Here is a 10,033-nt window from a genome sequence, read left to right on the forward strand (position 1 = left end):
TAAAGCTGAAACCATCCAGCACAAACGAACTTCCATCAACATTCATATCTGAAACTCCCTAATTCTGGCTTATATGTTGCCCGAGCACCTTCTGTTTACTCATGATTTTGGAGCTTTGGAATGTTTTGGAACTCTAATGCATACATGAAGGCAAAGGGTCTGAAAGCCTTACCAAGTTCTCAGCTTTACAACAGACTTTGAACTTCCAGCTTCCCCAAACAAAAATCAAATTTCTGCATAACCATCCCAAACTACAACTTTTTTCGAATCCTTAAGCAACTAGTTCTATGATCAACTTCTATTGAAAGATGTGACCTAATAAATATTAATTAGCAAGTAGAAAGATGCAGAGTTTGCGATCTGATTCAAGGATCATAACACTCATGACAAAAATTTGCAAAAGATGCTTCATTGATTAAAATTTTGAATGTTCGATAATGCTGTTATTCACCTTCTGTTTAACTTCATGAAACTACTAATGTTTATATCAGAATTGTACAAGATTGAATAGAATACAAAATGTAAGCTTATTCCTCTGAAGCTCAAGGATTAACGGCCAGTATACCAGAGGCCCGGTGCGTACTCAGTTATCTTAAAATAAAATTATTGGTGTAACCATCTCTTCTTTCTGTCTGAACAAGTAGCTCCACTCGGCTCTCTTTAATAACACTTCATATAATGGTGAGGGTTCCCAGTGCCAGCGAAGGTGCCAAAAAAGTGCCAATACACGCTCCAATAGTCTCTACCCGGAAAATGTTCAGTAGGTAAGAGATAAACAGTTAAAGGGTCTTGACATACTAAACAAGTTCGACCGGAGCTGGCTAAAGTTGCCAGGACAGCATCTGTTAGCTTGCTGTTAAAGCTGAGACCAACTTCAACGCCACTAGGACTTCCATCCACAGAAACTTTTAAATGGTTCAGGCTGATTAGTGCAAACCATCACATGCACAACTCAATGGGCCAGCTCCAGCCTTGATCCAGAGATCCAGGTAATGTCCTTTATCATGCAATCTTTAGTCATGCTTGGAAACCACACCAGGCATCAGATAGGATCATGCCCACCCTGAGCAAAAGCATCTGCTGCAGAGCAACTAACTACAGTATGAGAGTCTGAAAATGCCAAAGATGTTGGAACCCCCTGACAGGGTTCAACATATGCTCACTGGTGAAAACAGTTCCAAGAAAGTTGGCCTTGGATCCCACCAAACTGCAGGACTTCAGTATCAAGTAGACCACTGCCAACAAAATGGTTGAGTTTCACTTCATTTTTCTCTAAGAAAAAAGCTGATCTTGAAACAGCATGTCAAAAATAGAACTGACATAGCATAAAATCCAGAAGTTACTCTTCTTGGTGCAAAATTACTAAATTTTTGATGATTATATGCAGAGTGCACTCTACATATTGTGCTCAATGTAGCTTAGTGCCAATTCAACATATTGCTGCTATTGACTCCTGGCTCCACTGTCCTCCACTCTCCAGATAAGAGAGTTTACCAACTTACTAATTGTAGGTCAATGAAGCCTGAATAAGAGACACACATGTTATTTGACATGTATAAAGCTATCGAGTGCTTTAAATTGTCATGCAAAAAATGATATGGCTCACATTTAATCAATCTTGTAACACTATTATTTTTTTTGCTGAAGTTCACAACGAATGAATTTGAAATTGTTGGCCTCTATTTTGTGAAACTTGAGAACCCCATGTGTGTAGCAAGTGATCAGTATTACTCATATTGCTGGTTCAATGTCTGAACTCAATTTTAATATAGGTTGGATCCAAAGCCCGAATGAAATCTTCTTGCTATTTTTAATTTATTCGAATTTGATGTCAGGGATCTCAGCCTAGAAATACTTTAAAATGTAAAACATTACTAAGAATACAAAATAAAACAAACATATAAAATTTTTTAAAAAAACTTAAGTAACATATACAACATGCATCATCTTAAAGGATATGGCTATAATGATTCCATTGTTTAAGGCATCAGCTTTCGTAAGAATACTTAAAATAACAAAAGAATGATTCGCAATAATGAAGATTGATTTCAAAGACATGATTCACCAGTAAGCCATGAATAACAACTCTCGAAAATGAATACAAAATTATTAAACTATTAGTAAATCTAATTACTCAAGGACCATGTGTGTGTGTTCCTACAGAAATTGGCAAAATCTCCAACTTCTGATTTGTTAATTAAAACATATGGTGCATCAAAAGAGTCTCTTGTTAATTTTTTTCAATATATGGTTTCTTTGACAATTTCATGAAAAATAACAAGATATTACATACGTAAAAGTCAAAAGTAGTAATTCTACATGTCTAATTTTTAATTAAATAAAAAAAAAACAACACTAACTAAATCGATTTTTCTTGATCTTTATGAAAATTGTCTTCCTAAAGTTTGACTAATTTTAAGGATTTTACTGAACAATTTGCTCCTGTCCAAGTGACTTTGAAGCCCTTTTCCCAATTCTCATACTTTTAATATATATTTGCTTCCCTTTCCCTTTCATGACTCATCAACCAAAGCACAAATCTCCCTCCACATGGGGTCATAGGTTGCCCATGTTCATACCATCATAAATGATACCTAACAAATACTGTGCTTGACTAGTAGTTAGTGATCCACGTAAGCTTCCTTTAAAATACTCATTTCTGGTTTTCTCTTTCCTAATATGAATCAAATTCAGCATTCCATATCTGTTAGAGCATTCTATGCTCATATTCCCCCAGCCCAAAATTTTGATTTAGATAATAAAGCTGGTGCATAGGTCATAAAAATTTCCACTATTCATATCATTATTCAAAAATATCATTCTAGAGGCACATGTTGCATGACATTGTCATCCACCCTACTGGTTTCATATGAGACATGCTTGTCTATCTCTCCATCCTCTTGTACAAAGCTGGCCATAAAATTGTTGATAGGTATACAAGCAAACCTAAGTTCTATTCTGCAATGAGATTTCTCTCTTTGTAACCATCTTTTCTAACCTCAAATTAAAATAAGGCACGTAAAAGACAACAGCTTCACATATATGATGATTGCGAGGAAAATGTGTCATATCCATATTATCATTGGAAAAGGTAGGCTCATAGACTATATAGAACTAAGACATGCCCGCCTTACCCGGTCTAATTAGATGCAGTATCAGCTTATGTACTTGTAATTTCATTACGTGACCAGCTGAGCTTAAACAGCACAATCACATGATATAGCCATGCTAAGAGCTAACTATGACAATCATGATTGACTTTAGTAGAGCATAGTACAAAAGTGCACTTTGATGATCATAATCTACTTTTTACCAAAAAATGATCATAAATCATGATTGTACTCGCTAGTTCATCACTTTATAATGCTAATGCTGTATAATTAATATAACAAAAATCGGTCAAATTCAGCATAAAATAATATGTATTCTAAAAAAATGAAAATGTGATTGGCTTCTGCATGTTAACATCATGTTTCTTGGCGGTAGATCACTAGATCCTGGTCCAAGATGATTGTTAAATCCTGTCTATAAATAATGCAAAAGAAAGAAATTAATACAAGGCTCTCAAGATAGCCTGTTTCCTAAATCTTAAGCAGCACATGTATTGCTCCTTAACAACAGGAAGCGGTGCACAGAATCTTTTATGATTCTATTACCAGGGCTTTTTTAATTTCCTGAAAGTTGTCACACTGCATAAACCTGCTGACAGTAACATGAGCCGTCTTTGCAAGTATAAACCATTCACATAATGGTGCATTTTATTCGTTATACAGGCTAGGTTCATCTGATTTAAGATGGCGAGCAGTTATAATTCCTAAAATAAACTTTTCCATGGTATATAGTATTAGAGTCAAAAAATTAAAAAAGAAAAAAAAGATTGGCTTTTGCAGCTTGTCAAAAGGCAAATGTCATCTGTTAGCAGTACAACTTAGCACACAATGCTTGTTAGTGACATTTCATGAGCCATCAAGCAAAGGAACTCATCTCAGGCTCTCATCAAGCACTTTTCACTGAAATCTGATTCCTATACACTACATAGGACACTTCTAACCAGCAAGAAGTGGTATACAACATCTCCTAACTAGCCAATGTGAGCCTCATACTTAGTTATCCATTAGGTTCTGATGTTGAGAGGATCCAAGTCCATTTGATGTAGCATGAAAGACTAACGCAAGCATAGTGAATACAGACATCTCCACAATAAAATGCAGAATAGTAAAAATGGGAAGTAAGATTGAATTATATAAAAGGTAATCTTGAGCAAAATACCACCTCAATCATGGAAGAGGCTTTAACCGGTTTGCGTATCTTGAGTGGAGATCACCATCGCTGGAAGAGGAAAAAAAAAGGATTTATACTATCAGTATCAATTAGGATAGAAATCAAGTACTAAAGGATATCATGCATCACATAGGATTGTTTTATGTTTCTTTCATCTAAATCAGGAAGACTGGAGGAAGACTGACTATGACTGCTTGAACAGTTGACATGATGTTGCAGATCTAAACTTCCAATAGTGAAGTTATGCAAATGTGTAAAAATTATGAAGGGGCATAACGACCATTTTAGGACCACACTTTCAAGCAGGACATAATGAACTTCAATGCCATGCAGCTGCTTGCTTTAAATTATGCAGCAATTCGACAACCATATAATATTTCAATAGTATCAGAGTTTAAACTTTTTAAGACACAGGAAGAAGGAATCTAGACGAAGGCCCGTTAGGAAAAGGATTCAAAACTGTCAAAACATTACAATGAGAGATACGGACAAAATGCATAAAATCAAAATGCAGTTTCAATTTTTTAGGGGGACAATCCCCCCTGCACCAAAAAAAACCCCAAGGGGAGAAAATAGAGAGGGAGAGAGAAAGAGAGAGAGAGAGAGAGGAACAAATTAATCCAACCACCAATTAGTATGTAATTGTTTGATTTAGCAAATTTACCTATGCAGCATGCATGTCCATCCCAACAATCAACTGATGGCTTGGAGACCAGAAAAGAAAGTAATCCAGAGAGTAATCTGGTGTCAAAAGTAATTTCTCCATAAATCAAAATCACCAAAATAATCTTGGTGACTTCCTTATAGCTTAGATCCCATGAATCAAAATACCATGGAGTCATAACAACCAAAGATATATCTTATGGTGTGATACCAACAAATTAGTCCTGTATATTCAATTCAAATATGACCTGTCAGCAGTGGTCACTTGCGACAGCATCATCTTTTGGGCGAGGGATTACACCCCTCCTGCTCATATCATTTTGTAAATTCAAGACTTCGTCCATATTTCCTAACTTTTGATACTTGCTTATAAGACAATTATAAACAGCTATGTCAGGGTGAACACCATTACTGATCATCTCTGCCATCATACTCCTTGCTTCTTGCATCTGATCATGATTGCAGAAGCCCCATATAAAAGAGGTGTAACCATGCAGATCTAGCCTTAGACCATTCTCTGTCATTTTGTCCTTCAGAGCAAAGGCCTCCTGAAGATTTCCCTGCTTCAAATGTCCATCTATCAGAGATGTGTATGCAACTTTGTCTGGAGCCATCCCATTTCCTGCCATTTCTTTAAAGAGTTTTTTGGCTTCTCCTAAACAACCATTTTTACATAGACCATCAATGAGGGCTGTGTAAGCCAACACATTAGGCTGCAAACCCAAGTCTCTCATTTTGTCAAAATGGTAGGTTGCTTCACGAATTGATCCTTGTTTACATAGTCCATCAACTAATGCACAGTAGGTAACAATGGAAGGAAGCATGCCGCGATCTAGCATCTTGTGAAGAAGACCAAGAGCCTCTGAGGATTTTCCTGCTTTAAAACAAGCATCCATTATGGTAGTGTAGATGACATGATTAGGCTTTAAGCCACATTCATCCATCTCACTGACCAGATGTTTGGCTTCATCTATCCTTCCATCCTTACAAAGACCCCAAATAATAGTACCATACAGCGACGTATCGGGTTTAATCCCCTTTCCCTTCATTTCGGTTAGAAGACTCACTGCCTTCTCCATGTTTTTACTCGCAAAATGCCCATGAATCAGGGCTGTGTACACCAACTGGTTGGCGGCTACACCAGCTCGTTCCATATCTTGCAAAACTTCCTCTGCTTCAACAACCTTTTCCGCCTTACATAGGCCATCCACCAAAGCAGTGTAAGTCACAACATTCAACTCCACTCCTTCCTGCACCATCTCATCAACCAGCACCAAGGCTTCCTTGAGATTCCCAGCCTTGCAATTCCCATCTATCAGAGAAGTATATGTAAACTCATTAGGTGTGAACCCTCTCACCTTCATGTCCACCAAAAACTTGACAGCCTCCTGCATCATACCTTCTTTGCAGAAAGCATCAATGAATATGCTGAATGTGACCACATTGGGCTTCACATCATTCCTCTTCATCTCACTAAGATATCCAAATGCCTTTGGTAGGTTTCCAAACTTACAAAAACAGTTTATAAGTGCATTATAAGTGATGACATCTGGCTTGCAACCAGCAACTTTCATCTCTCCCAGAAGCCGTTCTGCTTCTTCCAACTCCCCATGCTTCCCATGCCCATCAATGAGGGAGTTGTACGTGACCACATCCGGCAAACAGCCCGTCTCCTTCATCCTTAAAAACAATCCTTTAGCTGCCTTCAAATCCCCCTCCTTGCAGAAGAAATCAATCATAATATTGAACGTAAACACAGTTGGAGCCATATTCGACCTCAGTATATCATCAAAAAACCTTTTTGACAGGTCCCCATTTCCCGATTTTGCCAGCCGCTGCAGCAAATTGTTGCAAGATCGCATCTTGGGCAGAACCCGGAAAGTTCTCATCCTATAAAAGCAATCACTAGCCTTCTCGAGTAAGCCCAGATCCGTCAAGACCCCAAAAAGCGCATCGAACACTCCATATCCGGGATTGCCAAAGTCCCTTGCAGTGGCATGCAGCACATCGACGACACTCACAGCATCAGGCAATGCCTGGGGCAATAAAACAAGCTCTTTGAGGACCTGCTGAGCCTGGGAGTACATCCGGCCATTGAAGAGGACATGGGCAGCGACGCAGTAGGTCTCGACAGTGTGGTGGAAGCCGGTCTGATTGCCGGCCCAGACGAAGAATCGGAAGGCCGAGCGGGGGTCCTCTCTGAGCTCCCGAAGGACGATGGAGACCTTGATGGGGGCCAAGGCGGAGGAGAAGAGGGCGGCGAGGAGGGGGTCGCCCCACCGGCCCTGGGCTACGAGGGCAGGAATAAGGTCGAGCTCGGTGTCGCCGGGGGAATTGGGGTGCTCCGGCGGGAGGTGGAGGCGAGTGGAGAACAGAGCGGTGGCGAGGCAGAGGAGGAGGGGGTTGCCAGGGTTTCTACGAGGGCGGCGGAGGGCGGCGAGGGATAGGGTGCGGAGACAGCCGGTGAGATTGGCCATCTCCCTGGGGCTACGAGCCGGGGTCCGATGGCGCCATTACAAGGGCTTTTTTTAGCTCGGGGAGAAGGGGAGGGATCGCTCTTCTTCTTCCATAAGGGAATCTGGGTGGGCTAGGGTTTGCATTTGGGTCTTCTCCGATAACGGCCCGGAGAAAAGACCACCATATTAAAAGCGTATTGAAGAAAAAAAAGAGAGAAAGGTGAGAGACAAAATTCAAAGCATTAAAAAAATAAATAAATAGTACGTTAGAAATTAATAGCGAGAAATATATTACAAGATTGCAAGTCTAAAAACAATTATAGACTTAATTCAGATTAAATATATAAAAAATAAAAATAAAAAAAATTGAGGAGGATAAAATTAATGAAAGCATGGAGAAGTAATTTGATAAGCTATTTAATAAAAATTATATAAATAATTTAGGATATCTTACTAGTTCCATTTAGAATATAAATATTAAGTATATATATAAAATTAGAGTATCTGATATAAAAATGACTATAAATAAATGAAAAATATAAAAATGATTGAATCCTTTCTCTCTTCTTGATATTTTATTTTTTAATTTTGTAAGATTCATTTTAAAATGGCATGATCCTTCCATTTTATCAAAGAAAAAAGTTTGATGAACGAAGGAAGAGCGCTATAACACCAATTTATAAGAATAAATATGATATTTAAAATTATTTAACTATCATCACATAAAATGTATGAATCATACTATGAAACTTTGAGAGAAGATGATTAATCATACAAAAAGATGTGGCACAAAAATACTAGAGAACTAATTTAGTTTTATGACAGGAAGGTCGACTATAAAACTTGATTTTTTCTTTCAAAGGCTAATGAAGAAATATAGATAAAAAAGTTAAGATTTCGTATAGTTTTTATTGATTTACAGAAAAAATAAATTAGAATCTTTAGAGAAGTCTTACGGTAGCTATTCTAAAAAAAAAAGAAGAGAAGTTTTGATTAAATATACTAATATGATTAAGGATTTGTACAATGGAATGGTTATTAGTATGAGAATTTCTAGGAATTATACTAGTGAGTTTGTCTATCGAAATAAATTTACATCAAAGATCAACTCTAAGTTCTTATCTTTTTGCACTAATTATAAATGTACTTACTAGACATATTCGGAAGATATTTCTTCATGCATGTTATTAATGCAGGAGGATCATTGAACTTGATATAGACTACTTTAGCTATTACAAGTATGGCTAAATAAGGTTCAAAAGCGAGATCGACTACATTGAAAAACCAAATTATGTGCTAAACTTTTAATGGTTATAACTTGGCCATATCATGCTTGATTGAGATAATTTTTTTTCAAATCAGATAACTTTTCAAAATGTACAATGTAGTGTCACCTTTTTAAAAAAAGGCCGCGCAGCTAGTAATCAAGCCCAAATTCCATCATTTGGGCTTTGAAATGAGCCGATCAAATAGAATTTTTTTTTGAAAAAGATTTTGACCAAACGTATCTTGTAATCCAGAAAGATTATAGTAGAACGATAGAAGGCAAAGTTGATGTAATAGCCAAAATCCACTTCCTGTAAGAAATTTAATTTTTTCCATATTTTTATTTCTACTACTTATATCTATTTTTGGGATGCTAGTTCTATTCAAACTAAAAGAACAATCCGATCCAAATAGTATAAGGGTGGATCTTGTTATTATAAATAGAGGCCATGTACTTTTGTTTTTGTATTATCAATAAAAGAAATAGAGATCTAAACCTTACTTTGACTATTTTTTTCTAAATTTGTTTTGAGAGATTCAAATTAAGTGGGTTTAGAAATTTTTTTCTTCTTTTTATTAGATTAGTTATTTACAAATGATATAATCTTAATAAATGAAACAAAGGTTGGAGTTAATCGTAAGTTGGAACTATGAATGAGTATATTTTTCTAATCTAAGATTTTACATTAAGTAAGACTAAGCTAAAATACATGGAAGACTATGAAATTTCTAAGAGTAATTATTTTTTGGTATTTAGTATCAATTATTCACAAGAAAGTTGAGATTGAAAAGGATGTTACCTATAGGATTGAAACATGTTGGATGAAATAGGGAAATGTAATAAAGATATTATGTGATTGTAAAATATCTGTCAAGTTGAAGAGAAAATTTGATAAGTTAATCATGTAACCAAATATACTTTATAGTATAGAATTTTGGCAAGTTAGAAAATAACATATATATATAAGATGTTTGCCATCGAATTGAGAATGTTCATAAAAAAGAGAGATTGAACAAGATATTATCTATAGAATTTAAGCATGTTGGATAAAATAGAGTGGTGCAACAAAGATATTATATAATCATAAAATACATATCTAGTTGATGAGAAAACTTTATAGGATAACCATGTGATGAGTTATGCTTTATGATATAGAATAGTGATTACTTAGAAAACAATATATGCACAAAATAAGAATGGCCGGATTGGGCATGTTGAGATGAATATTGATAATATAAAAAGAGATAGAATAATAAATAAAATCATTCATAGAAAAAGTAAATGCAACATTAATTGAGAACAAATTAAAAAAAAGATGATCTAGAAGATATTAAGCCTTAGTTAAATTTAGATAGATGTGTTGAGT

The 10,033-nt window shown here is 36.2% G+C and overlaps 1 protein-coding gene across 3 annotated transcripts; it reads right to left on the reverse strand.

Moving 5' to 3' along the window:
• Positions 1–393: 393 nt before the first annotated feature.
• On the reverse strand, positions 394–7,584 carry EMB2794 (Tetratricopeptide repeat (TPR)-like superfamily protein). Of its 3 annotated transcripts, XM_008798721.6 has the most exons (4): positions 4,946–7,555; positions 4,273–4,329; positions 1,321–1,522; positions 394–1,235 (listed from the first exon to the last, which is right to left on the reverse strand). In XM_008798721.6, the coding sequence occupies exon 1, from the start codon at positions 7,419–7,421 to the stop codon at positions 5,196–5,198; it is 2,226 nt and encodes a 741-aa protein (XP_008796943.4). In that variant the 5' UTR covers positions 7,422–7,555; the 3' UTR covers positions 394–1,235; positions 1,321–1,522; positions 4,273–4,329; positions 4,946–5,195. The 3 variants fall into 3 exon arrangements, with proteins under 3 accessions (XP_008796943.4, XP_089784106.1, XP_008796944.4); XM_089927980.1 differs by having other exon boundaries at positions 394–1,522; positions 4,946–7,584; XM_008798722.6 differs by lacking the exon at positions 1,321–1,522 and having other exon boundaries at positions 4,946–7,580.
• Between the last annotated feature and the right edge of the window lie 2,449 nt (positions 7,585–10,033).

Source organism: Phoenix dactylifera, chromosome 16, assembly GCF_051530095.1.
Source record: "Phoenix dactylifera cultivar Ajwa chromosome 16, Ajwa_hap1_PhDact_Kaust_v1.1, whole genome shotgun sequence".
Taxonomy (NCBI): Eukaryota; Viridiplantae; Streptophyta; class Magnoliopsida; order Arecales; family Arecaceae; genus Phoenix; species Phoenix dactylifera.

Bases quoted from the DNA above. Each gene is read 5' to 3' on its own strand.
- EMB2794 (XM_089927980.1), bottom strand. From the start codon at position 7,421: ATGGCCAATCTCACCGGCTGTCTCCGCACCCTATCCCTCGCCGCCCTC.